Here is a 21,161-nt window from a genome sequence, read left to right as displayed (position 1 = left end):
ATTAGGATGCCCGCAAAGGGACAGTGAAACATCATACACATACCGGTTTCGTTTTACAAATATAAACTTTTAAAAATACATTTTATTCAATAAAAAATGTTTAAAAGTAAATAATAATAAATAATTTTAAAATAAATTTTTATTATAAATTATTACTTTTCTCACTTTATTGTATATGATAAAATATTAAATCACTTCAAAAGAAATATCTTGTACAAATATCGTCATATACATATATTTTGCTAAAAGCTTTATCTTATCTTGTCCAGATAATGCTACTTTATGTCTATCGCAAAGAAAGAAAATTATTTTAAACATTTTCAGAATAAATGTGAATAGTGTACTGGGGATTCATTAAGTATTATTTTTGTAAAAGAAATTTTTATTTGATAGATTACATTATTGTTTAATAATATTTATTTTGAAATTAACGAACTAGTATTTACAGTATTTCAATAAAGGGAAGCTATAATTATTTTTTCCAATTTTATTTAATTTTAGAATGTCCTTATAGTAAAATAAAATTTTTTGCTAAAAATATATTTTTGGCTATTAAAATATTATAATAAATATCATTTTCTCTATTATTAAATTTGATACAAAATATTTTTAAAATGAGCACATTGTTCTTTTAGTTGTCCCTTTGTTGGACAAACATTGAAAAGGTACAGGCTAATATAAGCTGAGGGATGGGGTCCACGATTGTAGTCAGAGTCAGATGCTCGCGGTGGAATATGATTGGTTGGTAGGTGGATCCAACTCAACAACACCGAGTATAATCAATTAGATACATCATTTTCGCCAGGAAAAAAAAAAAAAGTATCACCTTTCAAAAAGTCAAACCATTCAATAGTGAAATCTCAAAATATATTATTCACTTGCTATCACTGTTTATTAGATTATTGTGACGAACAAAACATAGTGCTCTTCTCTTAAGAAATGCCTTAAATTGAATGTGGAAAAATGTAAAATATTTTAATATTTTAAAATATAATTAACATATATTTAAAAAAATGTAGATCACTTTATATTTATTTTAAAATAAAATACTTTATTAATTACAGGTATATATAAAAAAATAGTATTAGTTTAAAAATAACTCACTAATTTATTGGGGTGAGATTGATAAAAAAATATCCTACACGGAGGGAGTATTAAATTAAATCATATGAATTAACTAACAAAATTGAATTTAGTAAAGGAATTAATCTATTTCACAAGAAGGGGGGGAAGATAAAAGCAACTTTTAGTTCTTTGTGTTTGGGGTTGTATCCATTTAGTTCCTTAACTTTATTTATACTTCTCCGTTAAAAATATAAAATATTTTTTGAGAAGTTAGTTTGTTAAAAAAAGTTAAGCATTTTTTTATCTTTCGAGGTGTAATCATTAGTTTTTTTCAAAAATACTTTATTGATAGTGATTTTATATTTATTATAGTGTATTTATAAGGATAAATATGAAAAATATGGTTAGTGTAAAGTAAGCAATTACTTTATTGAGAGGCGAGATTTAGTTAAAAATGCCATACATTTTTTAAAGAGAGAATATCATTTTAGTCATAACATTTGCTTCAATTTTCAAGCTATTTTTAAGTTTTGTAAGATAAAATAGCACTAAAAAAAATTAATGTGAAAATTAGATTGCTGATGCAAAATATATGTGTGGATTAAATAAAAAAAAATCATCCAAATCTATTAAGTCCTAATACTTATATGTTATTTATATAATGAAAATATAACTTTTAATCTCTGAACTTTGCGCTCAATTTGTTGTTGGTCTCTATATTTTTTTTTTTAATGTTTTAAGTTTTGACAGTTTTCTCTATTGCACTTTAAGTTCCTATACTTTTAGAGGGATGCTGATGTGGTATTAATGGTGTTAATTATGCTAATGTAGATAATAACACTGTTGATTATATGGTGACATGTCGATTAGTGACTGATATGTATTTTTTTAAAAAAAAAAGCTGATGTATACTTTATTCACCAAAATAAAATTGCTTGATCGTGAAGGAGATGCGAGCAAGGAAACACATATCTTGTGAGGGGGAAAACCGTGTGAACAAAATCAGAGAAACAGAAGAAAGATTTCGAAGGCGTTCTGGTGGGAGTGCTTCTTATTTATGAGCATACCGGGAAACATCATATTAGGATGCCCGCAAAGGGACAGTGAAACATCATATACATACCGGTTTCGTTTTATAAATATAAACTTTTAAAAATACATTTTGTTCAATAAAAAATGTTTAAAAGTAAAATAATAATAAATAATTTTAAAATAAATTTTATTAATAAATTATTACTTTTCTCACTTTATTTTATATGATAAATATTAAATCACTTCAAAAGAAATCTTGTACAAATATCGTCGATATACATATATGTTTGCTAAAGCTTTATCTTGTCTTGTCCAGATAATGCTACTTTATGTCCATCGCAAAGAAAGAAAATTATTTTAAACATTTTCAGAATAAATGTGAATAGTGTACTGGGGATTCATTAAGTATTATTTTGTTAAAAGAAATTTTATTTGATAGATTACATTATTTAGTTTAATAATATTTATTTTGAAATTTAACCAACTAGTATTTACAGTATTTCAATAAAGGGAAGCTATAATTTATTTTTTCCAATTTTATTTAATTTTAGAATGTCCTTATAGTAAAATAAAATTTTTTTATAAAAATATATTTTTGGCCATTAAGATATATTGGTAATATCATTTTTTCTATTATTAAATTTGATACAAAATATTTTTGAAATGAGCACATTGTTCTTTTAGTTGTCCTCTTTGTTGGACAAACATTGAAAAGGTACAGGCTAATATAAGCTGAGGGATGGGGTCCATGATTGTAGTCAGAGTCAGATGCTCGCGGTGGAATATGATTGGTTGGTAGGTGGATCCAACTCAACAACACCGAGTATAATCAATTAGATACATCATTTTCGCCAGGAAAAAAAAAAAAAAAATGGATCATCTGTCAAAAAGTCAAACCATTCAACAGTGAAATCTCAAAATATATTATTCACTTGCTATCACTGTTTATTAGATTGTTGACGACAAAACATAGAGCTTCTTCTCTCAAGAAATGCCTTAAATTGAACGTGGAAAAATGTAAAATATTTTAATATTTTAAAATATAATTAATATATATTTAAAAAAAGTGTAGATCATTTATATTTATTTTAAAATAAAATAATTTATTTAATTATATATATGAAAAAATGGTATTAATTTAAAAATAACTCACTACTTTATTGAGGTGAAATTGATAAAAAATATCCTACACTTTTTAATGGAGGGAGTATTAAATTAAATCATATGAATCAACTAACAAAATTGAATTTAGTAAAGGAACTAATCTATTTCACAAGAAGGGGGGGAAGATAAAAGCTACTTTTAGTTCTTTGTGTTTGGGGTTGTATTCATTTAGTCTCTTAACTTTAATTTATACTCCTGCATTTAAAAATATAAGACATTTTTTGAGAAGTTAGTTGTTAAAAAAATATAAAGTATTTTTAGTCTTTTGAAGTATAATCATTGTCTTTTTGTTTTTAAAAAATACCCCCATGGATAGTGATTTTATATTTATTATAGTGTATTTAATAAGGGTAAATATGAAAAGATAGGGTTAGTTTGAAAGTAGGTAATTACCTTATTAAGAGGTAAAATTTAGTTAAAAATGTCATACATTTTTTAATAGAGAGAATATCATTTTAGTCATAACATTTGCTTCAATTTTCAGGCTATTCCTTTAAGTTTTGTAAGATAAAATACCACTAAAAAAATTGATGTGAAAATTAGACTGCTGATGCAAAAATATATGTGGATTAAATAAAAAAATCACCCAAATATTAAGTCCTAATACTTATATGTTATTTATTATATGAAAAATATAACTTTTAATCTTTGAACTTTGCGCTCAATTTGTTATTGGTCTCTATACTTTATTTTTAGTGTTTTAAGTTCCTACAGTTTTCTCTATTGCACTTTAAGCCCCTATACTTTTAGAGGGATGCTGATGTGGCATTAATGATGTTAATTATGCTGATGTAGATAATAATACTATTGATTATATGGTGACATGTCGATTGGTGACTAATATGTACTTTTTTTGGAAAAAAAAAAAAAGATGACGTGTGCTTTATTATAAACACTTTTAATCATTTCATGCATTTTAAAAAATTAATTTTTTTTATATCATAAAAAAATGATATATACTTTCACTTTTACCCTTAGTTTTAAATAATGATATAACTATATTAAATACTTTCACATTACTCAAGAAAATGTAAAATTAAAAAAAGTAGTTTAACTATTACAAAGTGTGTTATATTTTGAACCAAAAAATTCTTCTAAAATATGTCATGTAAATAAGACCCAAGGGAGTATTTTTTTAATAATCAAAAAGTAAAAAAATGTCCTAATTCCAAACCTAATAATATATTTTATATATATTAAAAAATGATAAATGATCCCAAACATAACCCCAAACCTAACTTTGAAGAACAAAATCATAAAAAAGGCACCCAAAGTACATAATTGTAGCAAACTTAAAATTGACACGAAATATTTTCTCGTAGTCTTAAACCCTAGTTATATATATATATATATATATATATATATAATTATTAAAAAACACATATAAGCTTTTCTTTCTTTTTTCCTAAAAAAAATACACATCAACCACTAACAGATACGTCACCATATAATTAATGGTGTTATTGCCCACATCAACATAATTAATATCATTAATACTACATCAATACCCCTCTGAAAGTATAAGGATCTAAAGTGTAAACGAAGGAAATTGTAGAGACATAAAATACCTAAAATAAAATATAGAGACCAATAACAAATCACGTGTAAAGTTTAGGAGTTAAAAGTTATGTTTTTCCTTTATTACATTGTCATCACTATTGCAGATCTCTATTATGTAATTAGGACTTGGTACATTTTGGTAATATGTTTTATTTAATCCTCATGTATATTTCATGTCAACAATCTGATTTTCACATTATTTTTTCAAAGCTATTTTATCTTACAAAACTTAAAGGAGTAACTTAATAATTGATGCAAATGTTAAGAACCAAAATGATACTCCCTTCATTTAAAAATATAAAGTATTTTTAACTAAATTTAAACCCCAATAAAGTAATTATCTACTTTTCAACTAATCTTATCTTTTCATATTTACTCCTATTAAACACCTACAATAAATATAAAGTCATTATCAATAGGGATATTTTTAGAAAAAAGCAATGATTATATCTCAAGAGATTAAAAATACCTTACATTTTTTAACATCTAACTCTTCAAAAAATACTTTATATTTTTTAATAGAGGGAGTAGAAATTAAAGTTGAGGAGCCAAATGAACTAAAAGTTGTTTTATCAAAAAAAAAAAAACTAGTCCCTCATACTATAACAAAGTAACAAATTATGATTCAAATTTTAGTTGATTGACAAAAGCAAATAAGTTAATCAGGATTTCATTTATTTACTCTTTTGTATGTTTTTCAAGAATAATCATGGAATTTTTTAGTTCCTTTTTTATCCCAGAACTTTGACATTATTTTACGATATTTATCAAATTTAATTATTTCATTTTAGATAAATTTAATCATTTAAAATATATTAACAATCTCTATATTTTAGATAATATATAGAATAAAGGAATAAAAATATATTAAAAGTTGTCGGTCAAAATATTCAATAACTTAAAATAAAAAAAAATATACGAGTACTCAAAATTATTTTTTATAATGGAAAGGATAGGATGATATCTTGCTAAAGCTATGACGTTTATTTTTTAGTTTGGCCACTTTTTTTAATTGGTTTTTTAGCTTTTCCTTTTTTTATCTGGCCACTCTGGTTTAAAGTACAGTCCGAGGAACTAGCTCCCAGACAAACCGATTTGACTGGCTTTTAGTATTATGCAAACCGGTCCGACCCAGTTTCCTTAACAAAAATTACATCGTCCCAAGAGACATGACTGGCTTTTAGTATTATGCAAGATTTATATATAAACAAGTTTTCTCCAATCAACCGATGCGTAATTTTAAAATTGGCAATTCAGACAGAACCCTAACATCTTCAAACTCAAAACTTATTCGAGCCAGCCCAAATATTCAAAACTTTTAAAAATATTTTTTGAACCAATTTTATTTTAAAATAATTTTGTTAAACATAAAATATTATTTTAAGTTTAAAAGAATAAAATAAAAAATAATAACTTATCAACTTTATATTTATAGCTCTGTTACTATTTTATTATATTATGTATAATTTATTCATGAATATTTTCTTTATTTATAAATTAATGTCACAATTGTTTAAATATTACTCTTATTATGGTCATATATAAATATTTTATATATTTTAATTAAATTATATTTTTAATTATGATCAAATTAATCTTAATTCAATCAAAGTTAGACTACTAATTTAAAATTATTGTTTGATTAATTCAAAATTTTTAATAATTTTAGAGTAAACTGTACTTTTCACATTAAGAATATAAAAAAAATAACCACCATTATATTATAATAAAAAATTATTTAATTATGAGTAAAATATTTTTTTTTGAATTGTTTCTTTGTTTAATATTTTTATATTGGTTAACTCTCACATATAAAAAATTTTTACTCTAATTTATTTTTAATTTTAATCAAATTTAGTGTAATTAATAACCAAATAATTATCCAAATATATTTTTTTATTATATTTCTTTAATAGTAAAGTTAGAAATTCATACATGCCCAAATTTTGTTTTTAAAATTATTTTCAATTTTATTTATACATTAAAATTAATTATCTTATCTTATAAAAAATAAAAAATATATTTTTTAAATATACAAATGATGTATAATACTCAAAAAAATTTAAAAAATTAAGTCTTAAAATATAAAAATAATATTAAAATATATTTTAAATATTATTTTGAGATATTTTATTAATTAAAAACAATAAAAATATGAAAGTATAAATATTTTCAATTTTTTTAAAAAAATAATAACTATAATAATACACTGAAATATATAATATTTTGATATAAAATAATATAAAATTTAAAAAATTAATTAATATTTATTATATTTTATATATATTTTTTAAAAAATTAATTTTTTTCATTTGGATATTCAGAGCTGGCCCAAATTTTTCACAGGCCTATTAATAGAACTGAACATTAAAAAATTAATATTTTTTCAGACTCAAGTTTAAATTTTTAAAGCGAGTTTGTACTAACCCATCAAACTTGACTCAAATTATTAGCTCTATGTAATTTTCCATTTTATCGCACATTTCAAAAATTTAAACGTAGTTAAGCTTAAGTAAATAAAAGATTATGAGCAAAACTGAATTGAAAAGGATGTAGACAAGGAACCCAATAAAAAAAAAAAAAAAGGACAACTTCCTCCACAAAATTAGCGGCTGGTCAGTGTATAGCAAAATCCTGTGGTGTCTTCCACTGTGAAAAGCAAAAACAGAAAGCGGTATTCTCCGCTCCTATTCCTCAATCGCTGATTCTACGCCTTTGGTTGGCTTCTCAGAATTCCTTTCTCAATTAGAGGCTGCAGGTCCTTTTTTACCAGTTCATGTACCTTCGTATCTGATGATTCCACAAATGCAGAAATAACCTTGCAGCTGCAAATCACAACCATAATACCGAAACAAGATGTAATCAGTCCTTCACAAGGGGAGATAATTTATTCGATAATAATATGAATTTCCAACGAAGCCTACCTATGACCACGCGCCCAATCCTCACTCTTTCCTTTCAAGGCTTTCTTCCATAAGGTAGAAGCGAAATTGGGACAATCCAAAACAAGTTTTCTAATAGTCCGACTTGAATGAAAATTTTCAAGGACATGCTCCTCCTCTTGTGATTTTGGTAATGCTGCAAGACATGCTATTGCTTCATGAAGTGAATTTATCTTCTCATCCAAGGCTGGGTGGAGTATGCCATCACAACCCCCAGTTGCAACCTGCATTGCAGGAACCGCAACTTTCAGGTGACAAAAATCTGTACAACTTTCAAATATGATGAATCACCAAGTATTCACATTTACTACCTCATAAATGACATCTTTGCCAAAATTCGATTGGATCAGTTCTCCAGCATTCTCAATACATGTATCAATGAGACTCTGCATGGTAGTCATTTACCCAATCAATATGTAAATCACCATTTGTCATCAAAAAGAAAGGGAACGAATTATTTGAGCAAAAGAGGGAAACATGACAACAAATTGCAAAGCTAAGGTGACCCACCCACCTCTGCAAGTCCACTCTTGATCAATAGCTCTTGCCTTCGGACAATTGGATCCTTTTTCCCACCCTCAACCAGTTGAGAATCCTCCCCAGAAGTTTTATCTTTGTTGACTTCATCTAATATGTCCTCCTCTGCCTCCTTGTCACTATGTTCTTGAACCTTAGAAGGTTTATCTTTATTCACTTCATCTGCTGTCACTTCCATGTCTTCAGGTTCCTTGTCACAAGGCTCTTCGACCTTGGAATTTTCATTCTGAGTCCTTGCTTCTGAACGATCCTGAATGAAATCCAACTGAAATGAGACTCTTATCTTCATTAACCTCAGAAAACAAAAGAAATAGCATCATTAGCGACCTTGGCAAGTGATGGTATATATGAATTCAAGGAAGCAAGGTCATCAGGACTGAAGTATCGGGAACAATTAGGATGAAGCAATTGGAGTAAAACACACCGTCCAGTCTGAAAAGTTCACAAATAAAACAAAAAGAGTTAGAGGTGTCGAACCGGAGAGAATTAAAAACAAATCATAAGAAGCAAACAGTACATAATCCTTCGTTATTTTGTGGAGGGTTAGTACCTATCACTTGATAAAAACTATGTTATGTCTTTTATAACCACTAGCATTAAAGGGAAAAGGACCATAGAAGACACCTTATCCAAAACAAGCTCCTTTAAAATTCTTTGAAGCTCAGAAATGATAGTCTGTAACAAGAAAAATTTAAAAGCTTAATGAGATGGACATTCTTTAGATATCCACAACAACGAGACAAACCAGCGCAAGAACCAACCTTTGTTATCAGTTTAGTGTCATCAACAACTGAAATTATGCAGACTAGCACCTGAAAGTATAAGGATGACCCCCTATTAAAAATCCAGCAGCAAGTAACTGATAATAGCAAGTAGTTAGGACAATTCCATGATCCCATTTCTTTTATGCGCAAAGCTTTTTTATTCTAAGGCAATCTAAAACATGCATTGAAAAACAGTTGAAAAAATGGATGGTCTCAAGTACCAGCAGAGGCAAAACTTGAAATGAAAGCAATAATATTTGAAAGCATGTGAGACTGCAACAAGTTTTCCCTGAAAATAAACCTTCCTTGACATGTTTAATGCATTTTATCCACCCATTGTAATTAAGCATGTTCAAATTTAGCCAGGTCATAACTGGTCATTTTCCTTAAATATTGACCATTTGAAGCTGAAACGTATTGACAAGCAATTTAATGTTACTATTATATGATTAAACCCCAAATATACAAATGCAAGATGACCATGCCTTGGCTACAAAACATAACTACTAAGTCACATTCCTTACCATGCATCCATATTTGTGATAAGCTATTTTGTCTATGTGGCCTTTCATTCCTTTGATAATCTTCTTCCTTTCCTAAAATGGAATGTCAAAAGATCAAACACATGTCAGAATAAAATCACCGAAAGACATATAGCTTAATCGACTATGCAGGGCATTGCTAAACGATACCTTGGCACTCCCATGTTTTACACAAAGAATCCCAAGTTTGGCCCCATCCCTCGTACCAATCATTCTAACCAGAAGTGGACTGGACAGCTGTTCCATTATATCTCTGACAGAGGACTTTTCACAAAATCACTTTAGATATCAGAAAATACAGCCGTAGCCAAATTTCTTGGTCATAATGCAAAGCATGCAGAGTAATGAGGGAAGGGTAGAGAAGAACCTGATCAGCAATGCTTAAATATTCTGTTAATAGTCTGTGTATTATAGAGTGGTCAACTATTCCTTTCTCTAAAATTGGTTGGATCACTGATGCCATATGTCGCAAAACTGAACCTTTCTGAAGTCCTAACTTGGAAATGACATCTACTAACCTGATATGAAGATAGAAGTCAGGAAATGATTGGAGGCTTGAAGCACTAGAGAAAGATAAAGCTGTTATTGAAAAAGAAAAAAGAAAAATTAATATCAAATTAGGATAGGATGAGGAGCAATTTTTGCTAGCACTGCTCCATACTTCACCAGCTTCTTCAAGCAGAGTGTGATTGATCAATCCAATCAAATTCAATGAAATAGAGCACGCAAATGCTAGACATCAAGAAAGTCATAAGAACAGATGTTTCATCTTCATTATGCACAGAGGATGAATTTGACATTTTGCAGGTACTGTGCTTGCCGAGAGAGCAACTAGCCAACTATATATTCCATGTCCCAGTAATTAATTCTCCTCAATATGCTATTACTTTTAACTATGATTGATGAAAAGCGAGAAACTTGAGAGGTTATTTACGAAAATCTTTTACAATTGCTATGGGTTCTAAGTGCTGAAATTTTACCTGCCTTCCTTCAATGAGACTAGGTTCTTAAATAACTGGAGTTCTGTAGAGCATAATTCCAACAGAAGCTCTTGCTTTTGGGCCGCAGTAGCTAACTCATAAGCATGCTCAACAACTGTATAACATGGAAAAGCACAATAAGTCAGAAATTCCATTTTGCAGAATACTGTCGCCATGCATTTTTGGCAATTTAATATATTATGGATAAAATTTCAGCAAAATGCTAAGTTGCATGAGGAAAAAAAATAATCATTGGTTTTCATCTGTTGTCTGTTCTTCATCCTTCTAGACCCTTTCACATCCCATTACAAGTCCATATATTGCAAAACCCAATGAAAATCAGATTCCAAAGTTGCTCCATTGAGTCATCACAGGCTCTGAGAAACATCTGTACCAAATTTAGACAAACTAAAGAATACATCAGAAGCAAAAAAGACATGTTTTACTTACCAACTGATCCAACCATGTGACGAAGAAGAGGAGCAACATGCCCATGAAGAGAGGAGATAAAGCCTGCGAGCTATTTCTTGGAAGCTGAAAGAGAAGGATGACAAGTTAGAAGAAAAAACAAGATTACATGACAAGTTATGGAACAAAAATTCAATATTAAATGTACTAAATTTTAAAGTTCACAATCACAATTACCATGGTCCAACATCTTTTTTACTAAGTGAACCGCATATGCATTGTATGAAAGAGTTATAAAATGCGGACAAAGCTCTTCAAATACTGCATCTCTTTCAGCTTGTGAACAATGCTTAACACATGTCTATTGACGAGGAAAGAAACAGTTAAAACTGCAAATTGATCTAAAATAATATGAAAACTGATATTAGAATGCCTTGAACTGAAAAAGAAAACATATACCTGAAGAACGCGAGAAGACACATGAGACCCAGCAATCTCGGGAATTTTCCCCTTCATCTTTTGCAAAGCTTCTGTCACCAGCCTTTTCAGACAACATATGCAACGTAAAATGAGAGGGAACAAAAGAAAATAAAGTTGACGTTAAGCATGCCATGAAGTAACCATCAAGTTGTTAAATATGGTTTAGAGGAACCTACTTAGTCTTGTCCTCTTTAGAAATATCACGGCGTCTCATTTTCTCCCACAGACGTGCTAGCTCCTGTTCAAATTAGCATATTTTGATAAGTAGCATATCTACCGCTGCCATAAAAATAGTATCGTGAGCATGAACCTCACTTGTTCAAGCGTGTAATGCCGCTTCCTTTTCTTCTTTCTAGCCTCTGCAAGTTCCTGCAATAACACAAGTGATGCGACTAGCCACAATAAGTGACCTCCGACTGGTTCACCAACTAGTTTCAAACACCATGAAGACACAACCTACGCCATCAACTGAAATTGCCAACCAGTCCTAGGGGAAAAAAACCCGTACTAACTATTTTCCCGATCTTTGAACAGAACACCGAAAATTGCCTTCTTTGATAATAAATTCCAAGACTTAAACAGATGTGCTCACTCACGCATAAGTCATAACTAACATAGATAATCAAAAATAAAAATGCCTGCAGTATATTTCAGCATCACAAGTTCCTCCAGACTGTTGCAAAATAATAAAATAATTATTATAAGCAACGAAACCTTGGCATGCATTCGACGTTCTCGAGCTGTAACCGGAGCCTTCTTCTCTTTACCATCTTTGACATCTTTTCCCTTTTTAATGAATTTCGAGGACTTCCCAGAGACACTGTTCTTCGAAGTTAAGGAAGATTTTGAGGCAGCAAGCTTGGGTAACTTCGAAGGAGATGGTTTACCTGCTTCGGTGTTAGAACCTGGAATTCGCTTTCTCTTTTTGGTCTTATCCACCGGCTGCTTCTTCGCCGCCATGGATGCCGATCAAAGCCCGAGCGCTTCTTCTCTGTTTGGCGCCTCCCAATGGTGAGGTTTATTAGGGGTTTTTGGGATTAAAATGAACAGGGCATGGAAAAAGACGGAAACCTTGAATGCAGTCCCATTACTCTTTTTAATTTATTAAAAAAATAAAATTAAAAACAAAAACAAAATTAGCCAACGACTTGTTTGATTCTTGTTGGTGGGAATGAGCAAGTGTATTTAATTTTTAGTTTATCAAAAATTAATTATTATAATAAAATTTCTATTTAAATATATTTTTTAACAATTAATTTAATAAATTAAAATTTATTTAAATTAATAAAAATTAATGTTTTTAAAATATACGCTTGAATATACTATAATAAAGAGAGACAATAATTTATGATAATTTATAATTTTTATTATATAAATATAATATATTAGAAATATTTAAAAAATGTGAAATAAATTTAAAGTAATATAAAATTTAGAATGTTAAATAATAAGAATAAAAAATATAAAATTTAATAGTGGGAAAAATTTAACTTGTGGTCATATTTGCCGTTTTGCCCCTTATTTGTATTAGAAAATAGAACTCATACATGCTATGTTCTCTTCATTTTCTTCTTCAATTTCTCTAGAATCCACCAACAAAGACAGAGCTCTGATCATCCTCCCATCCTCCGTAAGTTCCTTCTCCCTTCTTCGTCATCACAGCATCACTAGCGAGGGCCTTAACTCTATCATAAGCTTGCTGTCGTTACTCTTCTTCTACTTCTTCAATGTTGTTTAGCTCAAGCCTTTTGCCATCATTCTCTCGCCTCTGTCCTATCTTCCTTGTATGTTGTGCCTCTACTGTATAGTGAGCTGAGTCACCAGAGCTACAAGATTATGTTTGTGAGTCTTTCCCTCTCCTATTTAGTCACAAGGTTCATCTTCTTCATTCTTACACCATACTTGCTATAAATCGCCAATGTTGAGGTATGATTGTGAGTTTATTTTTCTCTTTGGCTGTTGAGTTTTTATGCATCTTCTCCCTTCTCTGTTTGTGCCTTAGCATGGGATTTCTTCTCTATCCTGTTGTTGCCATTGAGATGAGAAACCATGATTTCTTTTCCCTGGAAAAAAGAAATGTGCGAGTGTAAAATGTGATAGAGTTGAAGTTGCAATTCTTCTCTTGAATTTCTTGCTACTATCTATGGCTATTAAAAAAATGAAAATTAAGCTAAAATTTATATTGAAAGCATAATTATGATAAGTATGGAGTAAAATTGTTTAGCTAAATTAATTTTTGAGCTAGAACTGGTTGCATGAGAAGAGGGAAAAAATAATGAAGGTATCATGGTTAATTGTAATATTAGGTATCACTCATTAATGCTCACATGCTCACATTCATATTGGAAAGCTACAAAAGTGAGTTTATGATTTTATCTATTTTTGGCCATTCTAAAAGTTCTTTTTTAAAGCATATTTTAGCTGAAAAAATCATCCCAAATAATATTCTACATTCCAAAAGTTAAGAACTACTTTTGGAATGTGAAATGTTAAGTTTTCAAACAGTACCTAAATTATCTCCCTAGAATAACAAAGATAAAAGTAAATCTTTTTTTGATACAGGATTTTGAATATAAAACCCAATTATTTGCTTAACTGATGAGAGTTTTTATTATCTGTGTCAACTTCAATTGATTTGAAAAATTTAATCACACCAATTTTAATTAATTTTAAAAAATTATCCTTAATATAATCTTTTTTATATATAAAAGAGGCATGTAAACATCTCAACGTTGAAGTTGAACTCGAAACCTTTTTTAAGAAAAAAGAGGCAATGTTATCACTAAAACAACTTAACTTCAATGCCACATCTCTAATGTAAGCCGATGAAACCAATAGTTGATTTATGTCAATTAATCAAAGGAGGAGATTAATAGATTGTGGATTATACATGTGGAATTGTCCTCACTTTTGCAACACGCTAGATCTGGGTCAAATGCAGAAACCAACATTGTTAGTGCAGCTTGTAAGCGAGGAAGTGCGACAAAATTATATTGCGGTGTAGTCTTTTTATTTTTTATAAGTATTTTCTTATTAAACATAATTATATTTGAGGCAAGATCAAATGAGTACATAAGGTATGTTTTATTTGGCATTGATCATTTCGTTTTCGAGTGGAAAAGACTTTGGTAAAAAGGTTGAGTATTATTCTTTTTATTTAATTATTTAAAGACAATAATCTTAATTAAAATGTTTAAATTTAAATAAAAAAGATAGTGACTGCATCCTTGCAATAAATAATATTCCAAATGGAAGTTACTGTAACTTAGTTGAATTTTCTCGATTGAATAAAAAAAGAAAGGTGCCTTTGTAGTGTTTAGAAATTTGTTTTCCTAATTAAATTTGGAAATAACTGACTTTTTTCCCCAATATTTTGAAGAACAATGCAAGAAACAACTAGACATTCAATTGGACAAACAACTTATGGGCTTGGGCCCTGTTAAAGATACAGGTGCTTCTAAGTTGGGTTGGAAAAATTGAAAACTCACTTGATTAAATATTTGTTTTGGCCCATTTGATTTTTTTCTTATTTAGCTTGGTTTTATTCAAAGTCTGTCAGACGATCTATTTCATTATATATATATATATATAGTACTTTTCAAACATTTTTACCTTTTTGACTATTTGAATTGAGAGTTTTAGCACTATTATAGGATATTAAAAAAATCAACAATTTTTTTTTTGGATGAAATCACCATATCACTATGGCCTAATGTATTCTATAAGTATCACGCATAAAATCTTGATCTTGACTAACCCATCAACCCCAATTCAAGTTAATTAAATCAATTTTGACTGATTAAAATACCATTTTGACACGTGTTAAAAATGATATGATTTACATTTCCGGTTGTCTTTGATTACAATTTGATTCAATTATTTGATAAAAAACATATTCAAACTTGAAGACTTGCATACGCCACAATTTGATTCAATAATTTGAATAAAAGAACTGTTGAAGTTTGTTTTGTCTTTTGGTTTTTTCAACCTGATTGGCCACACATGCAAATCCTGTATCTGAAAGTGACATGCTTTAAGCTGCCACTTGTAGTCCTGATTTTCTTTTTCAAATCATCAAGGCAATTTAATTCAATGTTACTAATAATAATACCAATTACTAATGCCAATGACTAATCTAAATTCAAACAAAACTAAGTTGTTTATGATAAGAGTTCGTACCTGGGATTTCACATGAAAAGTTTGACAAGTCTCTCACTGTCTTACCACGCAACCTAACTGCCATTGGTCACAAATTCCCACATTTAAAACAACGTCCAAGTGTATATTATATTGAGGCCCGAGACCAGGGGCGGAACCAGGGTGCTGATACTTGGGGGCCCAGATTTATTAAAAATAATAAATATATATAGAGAGGGATTTTTTTTAATGTTTTAATATTTAAATAAGTGATTTTATAAGATAATAATACATTATAATTCGATGATATTTTTAGATAATAAAAAATTAAAGAGGAAAAATTTATTTATTGTGTTATTTTTAAAATAAATATGAAGAATAAATAAAAATTATATTTTTAATATATTTTTGTATATTTTGATGAAATTATATATATAACATACTCTATAGCTTTTAAAAAAAATAATAATTTATGTGTGATTTTCAAATTAAGTAAAAAAACTAAATATAGAATACAAAAAAATATTTTTTTGCTATTTTCTTTCCATCAAAATGAATAGTGAATGCTTCTGGTAAAAAATAAAAAGTGAATGATAATATAAAACATTTATTATATTGGTATTTAATATATTAAAGCAGTATTATATGATGCAATAATATGTGTGGGGGTGATGTGTTAGTATTAGCCGTGAGAATGGATTTTGAAAGTTTTCTTTAACAAAAACATGGGACTGAAAGCCAAAACCAAAACCCCCATTTTTTCTGTGATGCGATAGCCTTCAAAAGGACAAACCCCCGTCATATACTAAAGGGGTGGACAGGTTGCCCCATGTATTCTCTCCAATTTTATTTATAAATTATATTTTAAAAAAATTAGTCTTATTTATAAATTAATATAACTTTTTATATAATATTTAAAAAATATTTTTAAAGCATTGTTTTTTTTATTGGTTATATGAGGACATATTTAAAATTCTATATATTTTTATTTCTTGTATTTTTTTTGTATTGATAATAATAAAATTGATTGAAATGATTTATAAAGAAGACTGGAAGAGTATCTAATTCCTCCCTTGGTCGAGACTTTAATAATTACAAGACATTTTTCAATTTTGAGAAACTACTTCATAATGAACTCATATTAGACTAAGAGAATTAGAAGTGAAAATAAATCAAATCCTTCACAAAGGCTTGTGATTTAACTTATTTTAGGCATATTCTAACTTACTTACTCTTTTCGTTAAAAATATAAAACATTTTTAATTAAATTTGACTCTCAATAAAATAGTTATCTATTTTCAAACTAGCCCTATATTTTTATATTTACTCTTATTAAATACTCTACAATAAATATAAAGTCATTGTCAATAGAAACACTTTTTGAAAAAAAATGTAATGGTTACACCTCAAAAGATTAAAAATACCTTACATTTTTTTAACATCTAAATTCTTAAAAAATACCTTACGTTTTTAAATAGAGGGAGTATTAAATAAGCTCAAGCTTTTAATTAAGTTTATTCAATTAAATAAGTCATGCCTATCTTTTTAAAGCCCAACAAGCCAGCATATATAGGTGTATCACAAACACATTAATTTCATCATTTGATTTTTAATCAATTTATTTTTTTATTTTTAATTATATTTTTAATCATATTAGACTTATATATTAATCTTAATGTTATTATTTTGTTGTTATGTTGTATTATAATTGGTACATCCTTTCAACTATTATGTATTATAATTGATAAATCATATTATATATTGTATATTATAATATTTTTAAAGTATATTTAAGATGTTTAAAATTAAAACGTAAACTTATTTAAAAAGTTTATTTTTAAGTAAATTTTTAAATATGCTTTTAAACTAAATTACACTTTAGATAGGCTTAAATTTAAGTCGTGAAAAGTTTTTTATATGTTTTAGGTCAAACTTAAATCTTTAATTTATCACATAAGCTCAAATTCATTCAGTCAAAACTTAATTTAATAAAGCCTATTTTCACCCCTACATATAACCGTCAAAGTGGTGCGTTTGTTTGTTTTTCCCCCTTATGTTTTTTCCGCCAATCATGTAGTAACTTAACGCTACTCAACCGATGTTATTTATAAATCTACATTTAGCCCCTACGATGGAGGGGCCATGGACGTGTTGTTAGAATTTTTTTTTCAAAAAATTTCAATTAAATAATGAATATATGTTATTTTAAATTTTAGTGAGTGAATTTTAGATAATTTTTTGGTATCATTTATAGGAAATAAATGTTATGTGTATTTATGATTGCATTTATTAAATTTTTAATAAATTAATAGAAGTGATTTTCAAAAATTGTACACTTAATATGAGTAATATTATAATCATATAATCCTTTAAATAGCTTATTTTGTTAGTATATTAATCTTTTATCATATCATATAATTTTTTTTGCATTATCATTATCCTTATAAATAATCCTTGTCACATTTATATTTCATGTTATCTAGCTACGAGACTCATTTTAAAAAATTGGAAGCAAAATACACACACACGCACGCGAGTTAATGCGGGCCCCGCTATTATCAAACATAAAAACTAGGGCTGTGCAAAAGTCTCCCAGTCCTGTCTGGTCCAGTCCAACCCGAGATGGTCTCAGTCTTGTTCGGTCTGTATAGTCACTGGTCCTTCAGGACCAAAAGGACTAAAAAGACCAGACTATTTTTTCGGGTTGGACTGGACAAGAGACCAGGCATCCGGACCACTTGGTCCAGTCCAGTCCTATTAATTTTTTTTATTATAATTATAATTAATTTATTTTTGACAAATGTTTAAAGTGTAATTGATGCTAAGGAGATGATTGCATAAAGATTTATTAAGTTTGTTTCTAAATTGTTATTGTAATATAGTGTTGTTGAATTTTTTGAGTACTGTTTTTATTAAAGTTTATAAATTTAAATAATTTAGACTATAACAAAATATTTTTTTTCTTATTATTAGAAATTATTATGGATTTATTATTATTATAAGTATTTTTACTATCTTAATTGAGTTTATTATGTTGGAATGGATTATTGCCTCTCATAGAATAAAAAGAGGAAAAAAAAGCTAAGTGAGTACTGGACTGACAGGACCAGTCTCCCAGTCCTATGGACCAAGTCCGGTCCTGTTAATCTTCGGGTTATCACTGGACAAGACTGGACTACGGGTTGCCTAACCCAGTCTTTTTCATGAAAGAGACCGGACTTCGGGTTAGGGTGAAGTCCAGTGCCGTCCAGTCCTTTGTGCAGCCCTAATAAAAACGTTTAAAAAACAAAAAAATAGTAGGCCGACTATCACTGTTCATTAAACTGTTTCATGAACAGTGAAAAACTTTATATTTGACTATATATGCTCCCTCCCTCTCATTTATAAAAAATTTATTTAATTTTATTTATAAATTATGATATAATTTATTGGGTAATTTTTATAATAAATTTTAAAATTAATCTTTATAAAAAAATATAAAATTATTTTTTAAAATTTATTATATAGGAACATATTTAAAATTTTATAAAATTTTATTTTTTTATTTTATTATATTAGTACTGATTGATAAATATAACTTATAAAGAGAGCTAAAAGATTACAAGATAGAGCTAGAAAGAATTTTTTAATCTTCATTATAAGTCATGTCTAAAACCACTAATTCGGGTGAGTTGAATTTGTTACGATTAAATTTATTTAGGTTGAACTTAAAATATACAAACATATAAAAAAACTCATATAACCAATCACAACCCTAACACCTCATGTTTATAAATTTATTTGGTTTAGCCTGAAAATTCAAATATTAAATATTGCATTATTTTTTTAATTAATTTCAATTTTTATATTAGAAAGTTAAGATTTTTCAAGCAGCATAATATTATAATGCATCTCTTTTCCATCCCTATTAGAGTGAGACCAACTATTGAAAGGGTGCGAACGAAAGCATGTGAATTAACATCTTGTATTTATTTTTAAAAATATTTTCAAAAAACATTCAAAGCAAGCAATTATTAAAACATTATAACTTTATTTTGAAGTGCAAAATGTGAGAATTGAAAGTTTGGGAAAGAGTTTCTAAAGGTTAAATATGAGTTCAGATGGATGTTAATTTCTTATTATTAATAATAAAAAATTTCATATTATTTAAGATTTTTCAAGTAGTCTAAGTAAACCCGAACTATAAATAAAAAATTAAACTTCCAGTTTGAGTTTTAAATTTTTCAAACTTATACAGATTAGTATAAATTACTCCTCTAGACTCATGTCACTAAACCATTTTTCCTAGTTTTTTCGTTGTTCTCCTATTAAATGGTGGTGAAATTAGATGCATTATTAGTATAACTATATGTGTGTGTTAATGAATTAAAGTTGTAAACTCATTAAATTTTTAGACAAGGTTAATAAATTTTAAATTTTTTATTTTAATAAAATATATTAAAAATAACTTAAAAATATGTTAAGATAAAGTATTTTACTATGAGGTGAGTTTTCTTTCACCTCACTTAGATTTCTTGATTACTCGTCCCTCAACTCCCCCCTTTTTTTTTCCATTAGTCTCCTTTAAAAAAGTTTTCTATATCTTTTTTATAAGAGATTTTATATATTTTTATGGGTGTTAATTGCTTGTTTTCTCCCAATAACCTTAATTATGTAGAGAGGGACAATACATCGCTAATTTAAGAACCTTTATCGAGGAGTGGTTATAATTTCAGATAATATTGAGAATATTAACATATTTAACGAAAGCAACCTATCTTAAGTGGTTTTCTAACATCTACGAAAGTTGTGAAACATCTCTTGTGAAAGAGACGGAGTGAAGTATGATGGACAAGAGTGAAAATGAATCTAACAAAGCTTTTAAGAATTTTGAACTCATCCCTTTTTTATATACCCCTTCCCTTCAATAATATATTTTTTTTTCAAAATATTCTTAATTAGGGAGATAATTAATAATATTTTTAACCAAGACATCTTATTAGATAAAACTAAATATTAAAAAGTGTTTAATTTTATATACAGTTACCTAACTAGTTGAGTGTATAATTTAATTAAAAATATTTTATAATATCAAACAAAACGTGGATAATTAATTTTTTTTAGTGGGAAGAATTAATGCGCTACAGATAAGCTTTGTTCTTTATTAAAAATACTTACTCCTATGATTTGACAAATGTTAGCAAATTGAGAAGAATTCAAACTTCAAAGCATACCTGTAAGTGGTGTAAATATAAATCTTAATACTCATTCCAGTGCTAGTACAAGGACATGCATAGCAAATCTCATTTTAATATTATAAGAAATTTTTATCTCAATTATACTCCAAGTACTCCTTCTATTAAAAAATATAAAATATTTTTAATTAAATCTCACCCCTCAATAAAGTAGTTACTTACTTTTATATTTACCCTCATTAAACACTCTATAATCAATATAAAGTCACTATCAATAGGAGCACTTTAAAAAAAATAATGATTATATCTTAATAGACTAAAAATACCTTACTTTTTATATATCTAACTCCTTACAAAATGCTTGAAAAGAGTAATT

General features: G+C 28.0%; 1 protein-coding gene across 1 annotated transcript; it reads right to left on the bottom strand.

Moving 5' to 3' along the window:
- Window positions 1-7,329: 7,329 nt before the first annotated feature.
- On the bottom strand, window positions 7,330-12,519 carry LOC129292168 (pumilio homolog 24). Its single transcript, XM_054929714.1, is given in 17 exon segments — window positions 7,330-7,646; window positions 7,746-7,987; window positions 8,075-8,149; window positions 8,278-8,550; window positions 8,628-8,732; window positions 8,925-8,975; window positions 9,062-9,112; window positions 9,589-9,660; window positions 9,757-9,870; window positions 9,974-10,124; window positions 10,587-10,701; window positions 11,037-11,120; window positions 11,232-11,355; window positions 11,454-11,535; window positions 11,651-11,712; window positions 11,790-11,843; window positions 12,189-12,519. Coding segments are annotated over 17 exon segments (2,019 nt in total). The 5' UTR covers window positions 12,435-12,519; the 3' UTR covers window positions 7,330-7,528.
- Window positions 12,520-21,161: the final 8,642 nt, after the last annotated feature.

The sequence above is a fragment of the Prosopis cineraria genome, unplaced genomic scaffold (assembly GCF_029017545.1).
Source record: "Prosopis cineraria cultivar Desert tree isolate PC_DT_omini unplaced genomic scaffold, ASM2901754v1 PC14, whole genome shotgun sequence".
Classification (NCBI taxonomy): domain Eukaryota; kingdom Viridiplantae; phylum Streptophyta; class Magnoliopsida; order Fabales; family Fabaceae; genus Prosopis; species Prosopis cineraria.
This window is presented reverse-complemented; position numbering and strand designations above follow the sequence as displayed.